The sequence below is a fragment of the Sus scrofa genome, chromosome 6, assembly GCF_054392235.1.
Source record: "Sus scrofa isolate SSC_HxYL_T2T_F1_AM1 chromosome 6, Sscrofa_HxYL_maternal_Yorkshire_Landrace_v2.0, whole genome shotgun sequence".
Lineage (NCBI taxonomy): Eukaryota > Metazoa > Chordata > Mammalia > Artiodactyla > Suidae > Sus > Sus scrofa.
In genome coordinates this window covers 49,394,688-49,410,284 of record NC_139388.1, presented here as the reverse complement: position 1 = coordinate 49,410,284, position 15,597 = coordinate 49,394,688, and the positions used below count along the sequence as shown (strand labels likewise).

At 55.4% G+C, this 15,597-nt stretch overlaps 3 protein-coding genes across 21 annotated transcripts; 2 read left to right on the top strand and 1 right to left on the bottom strand.

The window, feature by feature from the left end:
- The first annotated feature begins 76 nt into the window (after positions 1-76).
- ALKBH6 (alkB homolog 6) lies at positions 77-5,371 on the top strand. Of its 13 annotated transcripts, XM_084960867.1 has the most exons (8): positions 130-176; positions 803-804; positions 938-1,000; positions 1,321-1,389; positions 2,872-2,932; positions 3,316-3,467; positions 3,673-3,789; positions 4,934-5,365. In XM_084960867.1, exons 3-8 carry the CDS (start codon positions 947-949, stop codon positions 5,195-5,197), a joined length of 717 nt encoding a protein of 238 aa, XP_084816993.1. In that variant the 5' UTR covers positions 130-176; positions 803-804; positions 938-946; the 3' UTR covers positions 5,198-5,365. The 13 variants fall into 13 exon arrangements, with proteins under 13 accessions (XP_084816982.1, XP_084816993.1, XP_003127128.3 ...); XM_003127080.7 differs by lacking the exon at positions 803-804 and having other exon boundaries at positions 130-162; positions 918-1,000; positions 4,934-5,371; XM_084960864.1 differs by lacking the exon at positions 803-804 and having other exon boundaries at positions 130-162; positions 918-1,000; positions 4,242-5,371.
- Positions 5,372-5,632: 261 nt separating this feature from the next.
- On the top strand, positions 5,633-10,118 carry SYNE4 (spectrin repeat containing nuclear envelope family member 4). 7 transcript variants are annotated; one of them, XM_084960799.1, is made up of 8 exons: positions 5,633-5,921; positions 6,253-6,379; positions 7,107-7,250; positions 7,474-7,653; positions 7,740-7,988; positions 8,737-8,814; positions 9,759-9,817; positions 9,902-10,118. In XM_084960799.1, exons 1-8 carry the CDS (start codon positions 5,794-5,796, stop codon positions 10,077-10,079), a joined length of 1,143 nt encoding a protein of 380 aa, XP_084816925.1. In that variant the 5' UTR covers positions 5,633-5,793; the 3' UTR covers positions 10,080-10,118. The 7 variants fall into 7 exon arrangements, with proteins under 7 accessions (XP_084816925.1, XP_020952856.2, XP_003127118.4 ...); XM_021097197.2 differs by having other exon boundaries at positions 7,474-7,668; XM_003127070.6 differs by having other exon boundaries at positions 7,474-7,668; positions 7,740-7,998; positions 8,711-8,814; positions 9,902-10,115.
- A 1,833-nt stretch (positions 10,119-11,951) lies between these two features.
- SDHAF1 (succinate dehydrogenase complex assembly factor 1) lies at positions 11,952-15,068 on the bottom strand. The gene has a single exon (XM_084960876.1). It carries the CDS (start codon positions 14,982-14,984, stop codon positions 14,634-14,636), a length of 351 nt encoding a protein of 116 aa, XP_084817002.1. The 5' UTR covers positions 14,985-15,068; the 3' UTR covers positions 11,952-14,633.
- Positions 15,069-15,597: the final 529 nt, after the last annotated feature.

The following is a 15,597-nucleotide window of genomic DNA, read 5'->3' as shown; positions in this document are numbered from 1 at the left end:
GTAATGCTGTATGAGAGCGCCTATTGGGTGGAAGGCAGAGCACCAGAGCCTTTGAGAATTCCCATTGGTCTGAGGACTCCTGCGTTAGGCATGTGGGGCGGAAGTGGCAGGGAAGGGAATGGGGGTGTTGAATTTGGATTTTGGAAGGGACGCTGGTGGACGGTCAGTTTGCTGGGGTGGCCGAGGGTGGAGATGGGGATCCGAGAGGGCTGAGAATAGGGATCCGGGGAAGCTCAGACAGGAATCCGAGAAAGCTCAGAGTGTGGGGTTCTAGAAACAGAAACGGGACATCCAAGGGATTAGGGGAGGGAAGATGAGAGAGGAGACAGGCTCGGGGTCAGAGGTCCAAGGGTGCTTCAGTGAAGGGGCCCTCAGGAGCAGATCTGAGGGCAGTCTCCAGTGGGAGGATCGAAGGAGATTAAAAATGGCTGTGTCTGAGGAGGCTTAGGCTGGGGCACCGGGCTGCTCAGAATGGGCGGTCTGAAAGGGCTGGAATCTGAAAGGGCTGGTGGCGGGAGGAGGGTCCTTGAGACGGGCTCAGCGTTGCAGGTCTGAAGTTTTTAGGATGAGGTCTCAAATCCAAGTGTTTAAAGGGGCTCTGGGAGATATGGGTGGAGCTCTTGAGAAAGGCTCCCAGTGGAGTCAGAGGATGTTCTCTGAGAGGCTAAATATGTGTAGTTTGGTGGGCCCCTGGTGGATGGATTTGGGGAGAGTGTTCTGGGTGCTCACTGTGTCTGGGCAGGGAGCCTAGGGTTCCATTGGGTGCCTTTGAGATACTGAGGACTTAGGTTTTAGAAACCAGTTGTTTCACTAGAGGGCTAAGGTAAGGCCCTGGCCCCCGTGATGAGAACAGAAAGCTGTATCATAGCCTGAGGGTGGAGGCTTTGTGATTTCAGTGTGTTCTCCTCCCCCCACAGGACTGACTTCATACAAGGAGTTGGTGTCGATGGAGGATCAGGACGCCAGGGTCCCAGCCCTGGAACCATACAGGGTGGAGCAGGTTGTCAGGACTGGGGATGCAGAGGAGGGTGAAGGTTGGGTCTAGAGGGTGGGAGATAGAGTGGGGGTAGGCAGGCTGACTCCTGGGTTTGTGGGCTAGGACTGCCCCCTCCCTACAAATTCATTCTTACCCTAAGGACCCAGCCCCATCTTCACTCCTACCTCCCCATCCTCCAAATAGGCACTGGTCCCTCGACTTAAGGCCCTGGCCTGTCTAGGGAACATCCTGGAGCTTCGCTCCAGAGGAGGGGCTGCTCATGGATGCTAGCATCTCTGTGTGGGTTGAAGGGCCACACCTTCAGAGGGATCTCTTTATCCTAGGCGCCACCTGTAATCTACTATGTCCCTGACTTCATCTCCAAGGAAGAGGAGGAGTATTTGCTTCGACAGGTGACCCCAACACCCTTCTGGTCTGTTTTTCCCCTCTTCCCTCACCAAACCCCAGCTCCCTTGTGAGAGCCTAAAAGGCCACAGTGAAGATCCTGGCAGGAGGAAGAGTGCCACTTAGCACCCATCCCTCACCTCCCTCTTCCTTCTCAGCCCCTGAAAGAGCTTTTCCCAGGAGACTTAGGGGAAACCAAACTGATTCTTAGAAAGGAAGTTGTTGTTATGGAGCTTAGACTCCCTGTGCTGAGACAGCCCAATCCTTCCACCTTAGAGGAAAGGAAGTTATAAACCTAGGCTGAGATAGCCCAGTTCAGGCCCTTGAGATTTGGGGACTGAAGAATTTACAGTGTTGAGGTATCTGTGCTGAGATAGCCCAGGCCTCAGAGTGTTACAGAGGAAATGCTTCTCTGTGCTGACAGTTCAGTACAGACCCAGAATCTTGGGAACCAAGCACAGATCACCTGGGTTGAGATAGCCCAATCTGTATTCGGGGAAAGAAGAATTTACAAAGCTCAGTCTTTACACTGGGATGGCCCTTTGCAGCCTCTGAACCTCACAGAAGACAGATCTTCCTGTGCTCTCCCAACTAGTTTTGTCTAGTTTGAGTCCCAGGAATGAGCTAGCTACAGAACTCAGACTCTCACGCTGAGACAGCCCATTCCAGCCCTGTAACCATGGAGGGAATAAAGAGATTAGCAAGTAGAGAATAGATTTCTTAGACTTCTTGGAGACAGCCCATTCTCAATCCTTGGAACCCTTTTTTTTTTTTTTTTTTTTTTTTGCTTTTAAGGGCTGCTCCTGCAGCATATGGAGTTTCCCAGGCTAGGGGTCTAATCTGAGCTACATCTGCCAGCCTATGCCTCAGCCACAGCAACGTGGGATCCGAGCCGCTGTCTGCTGCCTATACCACAGGTCACAGCAACACCAGACCCTTAACCCACTGAGTGAGGTCAGGGATCGAACCCGCAACCACATGGATGCTAGTCGGATTCATTTTCGCTGTGTCATGATGGGAACTCCTAGACCCTTTGAATCTTGGCAGTGGAAAATTTTCCAAGTATTTTCTTTGCTATTACAAAGAGCCCAGCTTAGCATTCTTTCCCCCAGGTGATAGGAACTAGGAGATTCCAGAACTCAGACTGGATTCCACTGCTCAGCCCAGGCAACAGGAAATTGAGTGCAAACTGTTTGCCGGGATGAAGGAGCCCAAGCTGGCCCAGAGCTCTGAGTAGATTCAGACCCTGATTGTGCAGCCCTGCCTGGTTCCTTTCCTCAATCCTGGGCAACACAGGTGGGCTTCGAAGCTAGTGGCCTCCATAGGGCAAAGGGCAAACCACAAAATCCTGGGAACATTATCCCAGAGAATGATCCCACAGACACTGAGATGACCCATTTCCACCCCAGGTAAAAATCTCTGTGTTGGCCTGGGTGGGAGAGTTCGAGGGCGGTCCTGGAAAAAGGACTGACCCCCTTCCCACCTCCCAGGTCTTCAATGCCCCAAAGCCAAAGTGGACCCAGCTTTCCGGGAGGAAGTTACAGAACTGGGGTAAGTGTCCCTGGCTGTGGGCATGGGTGATTTAGGGATGTGGGCTGGGTTAGGCAGTTCAGGTTGGATAGTCTCAGGACATTGGTGGGGTGGTCAGGGGTAGGGGGTGGGGAGGTCCTGGTCCTGGAGAGTTATTGGTAGGGATGGGGTCCCTAAGGCTTCAAGGGGTCCCAAGGGCCAGGAGGATTCTGAGGGGTTAGGGATTTCCTGATGAGTTGGGGAGTATTTCCAGGGGTTTAGAGAAGTCAGGAAAACTCTGAAGGGTAGAGTGGTGATCTTCAAAGAGTTAGGGGTCCCGGAGGAGGTCAGAGTACTACCAACCAGTAGGATATCCATCATGGGGGGCTCCTTGGTTGGGTGCCCTCAGCCTCCCCCTCCCCCAGGTGGGCTCCCCCATCCCCGGGGGATGGTTCCTGAGCGGCTGCCACCGTGGCTCCAGCGCTATGTGGACAAAGTGTCTGACCTCAGCCTTTTTGGGGGTCTCCCAGCCAACCACGTCCTTGTGAACCAGTATCTGCCTGGGGAGGGCATCATGGTAACCACACTCTCACCCCGACCCCTAGACCTCAGATCCACCATGGGGCAGGGCATCATGTTGACCCACGTCCACTCTCATTAAGCAGCCACATACTCCAACCAGGCATTCGCCTCCCTGTCCCCAGCTGGGGAGCCCCCCTTTTGCCCCAGAGGGTGGGGGGTGTGGACTCCTGCCCTGTCCAGCCCTGGTGCCCACTCCCCAGCCCCACGAGGACGGGCCACTCTACTACCCGACCGTCAGCACCATCAGCTTGGGCTCCCACACCATGCTGGACCTCTACGAGCCTCGGCAGCCAGAGGATGATGACCCTACAGAGCAGGTGGGCCCCGAGACAACGCCCCAGCCACTGTGGGCGCTCCAACACCTCATATCCTCCAATCCCACCAGCCTGCCAGGTACCCCTGATAGCCTTCCAGACATCTTCATCTGTCCCCTCATGGAGGGCACCCCCATCCTCCCTGATGCCTGACCCCTCTGCTAGCAGGGTGCCCTAGAAACCATGATGTCCGCAGGCACACCATTACCCCCACCTGCTGAACAAATACCCTGACATCCAGCAGATCCCTACCTCACACATTCAGAGTGCTCCAATACCTCATGCAGGGCTCCCCACTTCTCCTGCAGACACTGAGCTCTTCAGATACCTCAATACCATCCACCCATGGGTGTCTCTGACATCCTCCTAGACACCATGACCCTCGATGGCCATTGCACAGGCACCCCAACACTGACTTCCTCCCTCTCACTCTGGTAATGTGATTTGCCATGCAGGACACCCTCAGATTCTTCTTGGCACCTCAGCCATGACTCACTGCTCAAGGACCCTCAGATAGCCTGCCTCCCCTCTGTGAAGGATGCCCGTGACAACAGTTTCCCTAACCTCTGTCTTTGATGCCTTTCTGTTCACTCCCCTGGACACCCTGACCCCAGCTGCTCCTTAGGGCTCTCCTTTTTAATCCGACATGCTCTGGGATACACTGACACCCCCTCCTACTTTGCCGGGGTCCTCAAGCATCCAGAGAGCTGCACACGGGCCCAGAGCACTCCTGCTTATCTCTTCCTCACTTCCTGGAGGCCAAGTCCTCCACCCAGTTCCACCCGAGTTTCCTGGGACCGCTGAACCCCCAGCCTCAGCCGCAGCCCCTTGCAGATCCCAGCTGCGGTTCTCACAACCTGCAGACTCTTAGACGCCCCCATCTGCAGCCTAGGACCTGCCCCCTCCCGGAGGACTGCTGACACCCGCACCCACACACACCCTCTCCACTTCACTGCAAGCCTGGCTTTGGCCCCCGCCGGACTTGCACTCCAAAGTCCCGATCCCTGGGAGCACACCTGCCCCGCAGGCTTTGTTGTACCTGGGACTCGCTGACCCTTGCCCCCTGAACTGCCGCCCTCACGCTCACCCCCACCCCCACCCCACCCCCGACTTCTGGGGACCCTCTAACCTTCAACCCGCCCCGCAGCCCCGGCCCCCGCCCCGGCCGGCCACCTCGCTGCTGCTTGAACCCCGCAGCCTGCTGGTGCTCCGTGGCACCGCCTACACGCGCTTCCTCCATGGCATAGCAGCCGCCCGCATAGACGCTCTGGACGCAGTCTCCCTGCCGCCCAACGCAGCCGCCTGCCCCTCGGCGCAGCCCGGAGCGCGCCTGGTCCGCGGCACCCGCATCTCGCTGACCATCCGCCGCGTGCCCCGCGTGCTGCGCGCTAGCCTCCTGCTCAGCAAGTGACTCCAGGCCCTCGGACCCGCTCAGATTCCTGAGCTCTCGCCTGCTCTGGACAACTACCGCCCTGTGACCTTGGAACCCTGGGGCAGAGGCGGCTCCCGCGGGTTATTTTCCTTGTAACTGTGTGGGAACCACAGGAAAAGGCCCCATTCCAAATAAACAACTACAAAATCTTCACTTTGGCTTTGGATATTTGGGGGCGGGGAGCCCGGTGATGGGATTCCTAAGGGGCGCCGCATCTGGGACCTCGGAAGGCGCGGGCCCTGGATGGGTCATAGAGTGGAGAAGAATCCAGGGCTCTTGGGAGGGCGGGGTTATATCTGGATACCCCTTCCGGGCGTGGGGTGAGCTTGGGAGGTTCAGCTACTGGTCCACTAGGGAGGAAGGAGTTAAGTGGTGCTGCTGTCACCTGAGCTGGGCATCAAATTACCTGGGTCCAGTGTTCCACCTGGAAGGAGGTGGCGCTCAGCCTGCTGCCCCTGGGCTTCTGGCTGTCTCTGCCTGGCTGAGTCCTGCTGAGGAGGTCTAAGTGGATACCCCCCCGCTAGAAAAAGGGCTCCTACCGGGGATCCTGACTTTCTGTCCCTAGGCTCCCAAATATGGCCCTGCCCCCACCCCTGGACCCTAGACCCACCTCAGAGCCCTTCAGCCACCCCCCTGGAGCCCCTAGAGAACTGGATGCTGCTGGATACGCCATCTGCCCGGCGTCTGGAAAGGAGAGAATAAGGTAGGGGCTGGGGCATTTGAAACCAAGGTCCCAAAAGGGTGGGGCAGTGAAAGGGGGCCCTTTGAGGGTAGGAGAGGTTTTTTTTCCTTCTTTTTGGCTGCACCCGTGGAAGTTCCTGGTCCAGGGATCGAACATGCGCCACAGCAGTGGCCCAAGCTGTTGTGGTGACAATGCCGGATCCCTAACCTGCTGCACCACAGGAGAACTCCGAGGGTAGGAGGTGTTGTGGCTATGATCACCTGGGGCCCTGGGAGAGGTAGCTGAGGACAGGGGTAGGGTAGGGTGGATAATGGAGACTTAGGCTCACCTGTCAATGTCCCCTACCTCTCAGGTCGGAACAGGCCCAGAAGCTGGGGCAGGACACTTTGGACCCTCCCGAGCCCTTCCAGGGTGGCCTGAGGGGCACTGAGCCAACGCCCATTTCTCATGAGGACTCAGCTGGGGCCAAATGCCGTGAGGTGAGCTGAGGTGTCCTGGGCCCCTGTGCGCCTCTACCTCCTGTCTGTCTCCCAGAATCTGGCCCCCACACCGGAGATAGGTGATGATTCTGGAAAAGTGCTGGGCGTCTGTGTGGGGAGGGGTGCTCTAGACATGATCCTTTAAACCGATTGTTATAAAAGTATTTTGATATTTTACCAAAAAAGTACTTTGATATTTTATCATTGGCCTTGGTGTAGCCCCATTCCTGTGGGGTATCCAGTTCCATCACCCACCCCCTCTGGACTCCCATGCCCCACATGTATAAGTTTCTAGGAGCCTTGAAAACCTGGATTTTTTTTTTCTTTTTATGGCCCCACATATGTCATATGGGGCCAGGGGTTGAATCAGAGCTGTAGCAGCCGGCCTATGCCACAGCCACAGCAACACCAGATCTGAGCCACATTTGCAGCTTGTGGCAATGCCAGATCCTTAACCCACTGCGCCAGGCCAGGGATCAAACACCATGTCAGGTCCCTAACCCGCTGAACCACAATAGGAACATCTGAAAACCTGGAGAATTTGTACATGAGGTTCTCCCACTGGGAAGTTTCTTTAGGTGGGAGGAGCCCTGGTGCACACCCAGAGGTGGGCTCTGCTGCAGAGAAGCATCCCGAAGGCAGGGGCCTGCAGAAGGGTGCAGTGGGAGTGTGGGGGTAAGGTCTTGGTTGGCTCACTGGCCCTGACTCAGCCCCCTGTGTTCCCCAGCGCCCCATCTCTGGCTGGGAGGTGTTGGAGGCTGAGCAGGACAGCCTGCATCTTTGCCTTCTGGGGCTGGGCCTCCTGCTGCAGGACCTGGACCGAGGCCTGGCGCCGTGGGCATCAACCCGGAGAGGGATGGTCCAGCTGCAGGTGGGCAGTGGGAGGCCAAGGTGTGGGAGGGTGGGCGGGGCCTCAGGAGTGGGTACCAGCTTCCTGGGGTGGGAAATGGGTTTATTCCATGTTCCAGGTATCTAGATGGGAAAGGAGGCCGTTCTAACTCCAGGTCCCAAGTCTCTGGTGTCCCGGTGTGTGTGTATGGAGGCAGGCGCTGGGGTGGGGTGGGATGGTGGTGATTTCCACCCATGTGTCCCAGACCCTCCAGGCAGACCTACGTGGGACAGCTGAGCATCTGGATGCACTGCTGGTGTTCGGTGAGGGGCTGGTGCAGCGGAGTGAGCCTCAGGCCCAGGCCTCCCTGGAGCAGGTCCTGAGGGCCTTCAGAGCCCACCGAGACAGCATCTTCCGGCAGCTGTGGCGGCTGCAAGCCCAGCTGGTCAGCTACAGCCTGGTATGGCCCACCCTGGCAGCCCCTGGCACAGGTGCCAATCCCAACCCTCATGACCTCTGTCCTCTGACCAGGTATATGAGGAGGCCAGCACACTGGAGCAGGACTTGGAGGTTGAGGGGGACTCAGACGGGCCAGGACCTGGTGGGGTCTGGGGGCCCTGGGCACCCAGTAGCCTCCCCACTCCCGCAGAGTTGGAGTGGGACCCAGCGGGGGACGTTGGGGGCCTCGGGCCTTTGGGACGAAGGACGGCCTGGACACCAGGGGCTCCCTGTGAGCTGTGTGGCCACAAGGGCCCCCAGGGCAGGGGACAGTGGCTTGAGGTGAGAGCAGGTGGGGTCTGTGTGTCTTCCAATGGGGTCCTTCTCTTTCAAGGAGGTTTCTGTGGCTTCCAATGGGGTCCTTCTCTTTCAAGGAGGTTTCTGTGGCTGTCTCTCCCTCTGCCTCTCTTGGCCTCTGGCTCTTCCTCTGTCTCGTCTTGGTTTCCCTCTGTTGTATCTGCATTTCCTCACTTCCTCCCACTCTCCCCCATTCACCCCACCACAGCCACACTAGCCTCCTGGCTCTTCAAATATTCCAAATACTCACCCATCTCAAAGCCCCCAGATGCATGCCCTTCATTCCAGCCTCTCCTAAATGCCGCCTCTTTGGAGAGGCCTGCCCTGGCCTCCAGACGTCTTCCCTCCTTACCTTCCTACTTTATGTCCTAATAGCACTTATCACCACTTGTCATTATACATTTGTTTAATAACTTATGGGGTCTCTCTCTCCTGCTGGAATATAAACTCCATGGACACCAGAACTTGGCTTGTTTCCATGCCCACCGTGTCCCCAGCTCCTAGAGCAGTGCTGGCCATGTAACAGACCCTCATTAAATATTTGTGGAATGGATGAATAAATAATGTCTCTCTTCCTTTCTTTGGCTCTGTTCCTCTCTTGATCTCAGAGATCTCTTTCCCAGGAAGAGAGAGAGTCTTCATCTCTATGACACCCCGGATCTGGGCCATTCCCCAACTTTGTGTCTCTTTGTCAATGATTCTCCAAGGACCACACCCCTCTCTCCCCCGACAGGACATGCTCAGGTCAGGCCTCAGCCACCGGAAACACTTCGCAGGTCACCGAAGACGCTCCTTGCTCCAGAAGTCTCGGGTAAGCTTGTCCTCAGCCAGATGCACTGTTTAGGATTCTTTTTTTTTTTTTTTTTTTTTTTTTTTTTGCTTTTTAGGGCCATACCCGTGGCATATGGAAATTCTCAGGCTAGAGGTTGAATCAGAGCTGCAGCTGCCAGCCTATCCCACGGCCAGAGCCACGCCACATCTGCAACCTATACCATGGCTCACAGCAACACCGGATCTCCAACCCACTGAGTGAGCCCGGAGATCAAACCCGAATCCTCATGGATACTAGTTGGATTCGTTTCTACTGCACCACAATGGGAACTCCCCACTTAGGAATCTTGTTGACCAGTGACAGCAACCCAAACCAAGTTGAATTACACTAGAAAAGGGGATGCTATTTTTTTCATGGAACTGAAAAGTCCAGGTGCTGTGGAATTCAAGACCTCAGATGCTGTCAGGGCTCAGTCCCTCCCTCTCTCGGGCTCTACTTCTCCAAGGTAGATTCCTTCTCAACCCCAGCACTCACTTCCCATGGGCTTACCCACCCCTGGAGGAGAGACTGCCACTGACCTACTGGCAACCTACCCGCAGCAAAATCCGAGGGCTGACTTGTGCTTCCCCAACTTGGGTTACGGTACCCCCTGAACCAGCCACCGAGGCCAAGCTAATGGAGGGCTCTGATTGGCCAGATCTGGGTCACATGCCTCATCAGGGACGTAGAGTTGTGAGGTCTGGAGAGTGTGCAGGTATGACACCCCACACCTCAAGCTGAGCCACTGTGACTGGAAAAAGGGGGATTGGATGAGGGCAGGAACAGACAGACATCCACTGCACTTGGAGATATGGGGTTTTGGGGTTGGGGGGCAGCTAGGAAAGGAGAAATAAGCCCACCTCTGTTGGTCAATAGTAGTAAGGGGAAGACCACATTAAATGGCACTTTTACCCATTCTGCTGCTGGATGCTATCTGCCCTTAGGACAAGATGAGACAAGCATCTCCCGATCTTCAGGATATGCTGTTGGAAGTAGACCCTGGGTGAGATGCCTGGGAGACGGGCTCGGGGGCAGGGCTCATGGTGGCACCCCGCCCCTATATTTAACACTGCATTTCCCTCCACAGAGCCTCTGCTCCTACCTCCAGGCGGCCCCTGACCTTCCTCCTTCTCCTCCTCCTCCTTCTCCTGGTGGGTGCCACCTTGCTCCTGCCCACATCAGAGGGCTCCTGCTGCTCTCCTGCACGACTGGCCAGGACACCTTACTTGGTGCTCAGCTATGTCAATGGGCCTCCCCCAATCTGAGTATACGCCCTAGACATGCAATAAATGGTCACTGCCAAAGGATGTGTCTTAGTCTGTGTGGGCTGCTGTAACAAAATAACATAGACCGGGTGGCGTATAAACAATAGGAACTGATCTCTCACCGTTCTGGAGGCTGAAAAGTCCAAGATCAAGGTGTCAGGAGATTCAGTGTCTGATAAGGACCTACTTCCTGGTTCATGACGTCTGTCTTCTCACTGTCCTCACGTGGAAGGAGAAGCAGGGAAATGACGTCTTTTTATAAGGGCACTGATCCTGTTCATGAGGGCTCCCCCCCCATGACTTAATCACCCCCAAAGGCCCCAACCTCCTAATACTATCACTTTGGAGGTTAGGATTTCAATGTGTGAATTTTGAGGAGACACAGACATTCTGTCAAAAGGAGGATGTGTAGGCTCTTGGGTGCTGGAGTACCAAGAATCGTGGAGCCCTGGTACATCTGGACAGCCCCCTCCACAGATCCCTTTGCCTTGAGCACAGGACTCGGGACTGAATCAGCTCATCTTGGCTTGGGTTCCCTCAGACCCTGAGACAAAGATTTAAGCACAGGTAGTTTATTAGGGAGGTGATCCTGGGCAGGTTGATAGGGCAATGGGAAGTGAGCCCAGGAAGGGAGTTTAACGAGCTGGTCGCTGCTCTGGGCACCTGGGGTGCCACCCGCAGTCTCCCCAGAGATTGTGGAACCATGCAAAGTTGTTCCCCCCAAGATGAAGAAGTTGTGGCATATATGTACCAGTTCCCATCTCTCATTGGTTAAGGACTCTTCCTGGAGATGTTAACCCCCCTAGCACTTCCAGCCTCTCCTGTAAAAGACCCTCAGGTGCTTGCCACAGGAAGTTGGGGGGTTGCCGATGCACAGGAGGGGTGCAGGTGATGGGGGCAGATTGCCAACGGCACCTGCTATAGCCCCTGACCTGCATTCATCCAAGTGCTCTGTTCATTCTACCCAGTGGGGTCCCAGGCTGGGCCGTCACTGGCCCAGGACTGTGAAAGCCCTTCTCCTGGGCCTTGACAACACCAAGCTGAACTGCCAGGGCTCAGTCCTGGAACCTGGTCCCCAGCTTCAGGTGTCTAAGCTCGTCTTCTCCCCGGAGCTTAAGCTAACAGGACAAGAGATGGAGCAGATCAGACTCAGAACAGAGGCAGGAGCCCTGGGCAGGGCTCCTGGATGTGCACTTAAGACAGATCCCTTCTTTGTCACAACCACGCAATGTGTCCCCACTTAACAGAACAGGAAACTGAGGCTCTAGAGGAGAAGCCACCAACCTGAAGCCACACGGGGGGCAAGTGTCTGAAGCCCACTGTCCAACCGATTTAAAAACAAACAGGATTTTCCTGAGTAATTGGAAAGTTCAGGACAGCTGGATCCAGGGGCTCAGGTCTTTCCTATTTTGGCCTCCTTATCCCAGGGGTGGCCAAGTGCCCCTCAAAACCGCCTACATCTCACCAATGTGGCAATAGGAGAGTACTCTTCCCTTAATGTTCCAACCAAAATCCCAAAGCTACCTCCACTGGCTAGTGTCTCATGCCTCACTGAGGGCTGCAGCCAGCCTTGCTTGCTGAAAATGGGATGGCTGGAGGAGTGGTTCTCCAAAAAGAAAATCAGGGCGCTGTTACCAGATGGGGAATGGACACTGGAGGGTGGGTGGGAAGCAGAGGATTCTGGGAATAACTCCGGGTTCAGGAAGCAGTCAGGATGCACACCTGGGTCTGTCCTGTTTCAAATGCCAGGCCAGGTGTCTGTCCCCAACTGAGGAGGAGGCATGGTCACCCTGGGGTCACCAGCATATAAGATGGGCAGAGTTTTAGCCATATTGACCCAACCTACCAGGTAATGGAGCACATCCATGCCACTTGTTCATTCATTCATTTAATGCTGTTTGCTGTGAACCAGATCCTGGTCAAAGAGTAGGGCTGTGACCGTGAACAAGGCAGGCTGAAACACTGGTCTCTGTGGAGCTGACATCCTAGTGGGGCAAAGCAACAGGAAGTAAAAGAAGCAGGTAAAATATGTAATAGGGCCAAGGATGGTCAGTGCCAAGGAGAAAACTACAGTGAGCAAAGGCAAAGCAGAAGGGGGCACAATTAGGGTGGTTGAGGAAGGAACTAAGGTGACAATTACATCATTATGCTATAATTATCTCATTGCCAAACTGCAGTGAGGATGCAAGCCACGGGACTCCTACAGGGGTGCTGACCAGTGAAAATATGAGCCACAAATTTATCTTTACCTTTCCTAGTTATCCCAGGAAAACCACAGAAACAGGTGAAATTAATTTTATTAGTTTAACTTATACTCTAACCCAATATATCCACCACTGCAGCAGTGAAAGTGCCAAGTCCTAACCACTAGACCACCAGGGAACTCCCTCAAGGCTAGTCTTTTTTCTTTTTCTTTTTCTTTTTCTTTTTAAGGCTGCATCTGTGGCATATGGAAGTTTCCAGGCTAGGGGTCAAAACAGAGCTGCAGCTGCCAGCCTATGACAATGCTGGATCCTAAAGCCACTGAGCGAGGCCAGGAATTGAACCTGCATCCTCATGGATACCTAGCTGGGTTTGTAACCCACTAAGCCACAATGGGAACTCCTCAAGGTTACTCTTATATAACCAGAGTACAGTTACCAAAATCGGGAAATTTAATAACTAAATTCAATTATTTATTTAGTCTTTTTGCTATTTCTTTGGGCTGCTCCCGAGGCACATGGAGGTTCCCAGGCTAGGGGTCGAATCGGAGCTGGAGCCCCTGGCCTACGCCAGAGCCACAGCAACACAGGATCTGAGCTGCGTCTGCAACCTACACCACAGCTCACGGCAACGCCGGATCGTTAACCCACTGAGCAAGACCAGGGACCGAACCCGCAACCTCATGGTTCCTAGTCGGATTCATTAACCACTGAGCCACGACCGGAACTCCCACTAAATTCAATTATTAACCCACAATCTGTATTCCAAATTATTCTCAGTCCCTTAAGTCCTCTATAGCAATTTTCTCAGATCAGGAGATTAACAGAAGAGGGTCAAGGGGTTGAGATGCACTCACTCTGTGCCTAAGAAGAGTGTTAACACATGGCAACACAGACACACTACCAACCGGGAGCTTTATCAGCAGCATACTCCAAGCCAAGGACATGAGTGAAGCGGCTTATTTTATTTTTGCCTTTTTGCTATTTCTTGGGCTGCTCCTGCGGCATAAGGAGATTCCCAGGCTAGGGGTCGAATCAGAGCTGTAGCTTCCAGCCTATGCCAGAGCCACAGCAACGCGGGATCCGAGCCGCGTCTGCGACCTACACCACAGCTCCAGGCAATGCTGGATCGTTAACCCACTGAGCAAGGCCAGGGATCGAACCTGCAACCTCATGGTTCCTAGTCGGATTCGTTAACCACTGAGACATGACGGGAACTCCCACTTTCCATTTATTTAACCGACCTGAGTGCAAATACCGCTGAGGGCTGCAAAATGAAGTACCCCAGAGAATGTGGGGACATGCGAGGAGCTGTGCCTGTGGCTTGTGGTCTATCTCTCCTTCCCCACCCCTGGGCCTTGCTAGCAAAACCCCAGCTTGTAGCTGAGACTGGATTCCTCAGCCAGGTTTAAGGGCCCCACTACTGCCTCAGGGATTACCAGCCTCGTCTCCTCTGCTCCATCATCTCCTCTCCCACCTCACTGCTTTCCATGAAGAAGTCAAGTGGGGCTTCTCTGTGGTCAAACCAGGGTGGGTCTGCTCCATGGATCTGCCCAGGGGTGAGAACTATGCTACTCCAACCAATCTACCACTCCAGAGAGCTTAGAGAAGAAACAGCTCCCCACACACATCCTCTCCCCATAGGTCAGGGCTTGGTGTGTGTAGGGGGGACCTCTTCAAAAACCCAAACACATCAAATCTTTAAGATCATCAACAGGGAAGTAAGCACATCCCCCATTTTATTCCCTTTGTCCAGTGGCCCTGAGCAAGGAAAGGAGCAAGAGTTGGGGGTCCCCTCAGAACCATGACGTAGAGGTCTCGACGGGGGTCTTTAGTTGATTAACTGGGGTGAAAGACCCCTAGCCCCTTCCTCACTGGTCCCAGTCTGTAACAACGGGGGAAAGATTTTTCTTAAGGAGGATTCCAGGCTTTTCACCGTCCACCAGGACATCTTCCCAAACTCCTCAGCAAAAAGTCTGCTCTTCTAAGAGTTAAATCCAGGAGAGTCTCCTTGAGGAACCAGGAGTGATACGTTCTCAGGCGTCAAGAGAAGGCGTCTCGGTCTTTTTCCGTCCAACAGCGGGGAGTCCCGGCTCCCCAGGCCTTGGGATAAATAGCTCTCAGCCTGACAGTCCAGTCAGCGGGCGACCCAGGCCGCCCCGAGCCGTGAGCAGGCAAGGTCAGGCATCTCTCGCCATCTGACCCGTTGCCAGGAGGGCTCTGCAACTCCCCCAATTTGTCGATCCAGTCTCTCAAGCCCTTTCACTTTCCATCAAGCGTGTTTCCTGGGCCTCCCAGGCAGTCAGGCGGGCCCCCCAGTTCCCCTGAGCCATCGAGCGAGCCCTTTAGCCGGTCACCGTTCACTGGACGGGGTACCCGGTGCCCCCATGCTGTCCAGCGGTCTCTTCGGACCTTCACCAGGCGGGGTCCCTGGGGCCTCGGCGCCGCAGGACTCCTCGGTCGGGTCACGCGTACGCACGAAGGCGCCCATGGCCGTGGCGTGGCCTGAGCGCAGCAGCTGGAGCTGCCGCCGCCCGCGGCGGTAAAGGTACTCGATACGCAGTACGTCAGAGCGTGGCAGGCAGGCGTGCTGCCGGAACTCGGCCCGCACGCGCGCCTCGGCCCCTGGCTTCCCACGCCCGGCGCGCAGCAGTTCGCGGTACAGGCTCAGAACTTGCCTCTGGAGCCGGCTATGTCGGCTCATGGTAGCAGCTGGGTCCAGGGCGCACGCCGCGAAACCCCACCAAGCGGCGCCTCAGCGCACTCGGGAGACGCGGCAGAGCTCGGCAAAGAGCACTTCCGGCGCCCGCCTCCTGCTTTACGGCGCCGTCGCGCCCCATTGGCTGTCGCAGCTGTTAGGTCACAATGCTGTGAGTAAGGGGCGGAGCTGCTGACCCCAAGGGAGAATCATGTCCTTGAAGGGACGGTAGTTCTGAGGGCCCGGAGCAGGAGCGCAGTAGGCGCTCAGACTCTTAGGTTTGGGGTCAGAAGGGAGCAGGGGATCCTGACTTACTCTTGGGTCCTGCGAGAGGAGAGATCTGGAGGTCGGGACTCGTGTGTCCCCCCAGGGCGCGAAGGGGCACTGGGAGAGAGAAGACAGGCACAGGCATGGTTTAGTCCTCATTTATTAAAGCAATCTCGGGAAGTTCCGGGCGTTCCCACCCCCAAAGCGGGTGTACGTCGAGGACCCCAACCCTAGGAACGCGAGAGGCTCGGGGTCACGCGATGAAGTGTTGGGTCACAGCTGGCGGGACAAGCCTCCCGGTGCTGTGGGAAGACGAGCATAGGGAGATGATATAGGTTGCAAGCCTCCAAAG

What these genes read in the sequence shown, in the direction of transcription:
- SDHAF1 (XM_084960876.1), bottom strand. Translation starts at nt 14,984, where the DNA reads ATGAGCCGACATAGCCGGCTCCAGAGGCAAGTTCTGAGCCTGTACCGC.
- ALKBH6 (XM_003127080.7), top strand. Translation starts at nt 947, where the DNA reads ATGGAGGATCAGGACGCCAGGGTCCCAGCCCTGGAACCATACAGGGTG. An exon ending in AGGAGTATTTGCTTCGACAG is followed by an intron (nt 1,390 to 2,871) that starts GTGACCCCAACA and finishes CCCACCTCCCAG; the next exon opens with GTCTTCAATGCCCCAAAGCC. An exon ending in ATGATGACCCTACAGAGCAG is followed by an intron (nt 3,790 to 4,933) that starts GTGGGCCCCGAG and finishes CCCGCCCCGCAG; the next exon opens with CCCCGGCCCCCGCCCCGGCC.
- SYNE4 (XM_003127070.6), top strand. Translation starts at nt 5,794, where the DNA reads ATGGCCCTGCCCCCACCCCTGGACCCTAGACCCACCTCAGAGCCCTTC. An exon ending in CTGGGGCCAAATGCCGTGAG is followed by an intron (nt 6,380 to 7,106) that starts GTGAGCTGAGGT and finishes TGTGTTCCCCAG; the next exon opens with CGCCCCATCTCTGGCTGGGA. An exon ending in AGCTGGTCAGCTACAGCCTG is followed by an intron (nt 7,669 to 7,739) that starts GTATGGCCCACC and finishes TCCTCTGACCAG; the next exon opens with GTATATGAGGAGGCCAGCAC.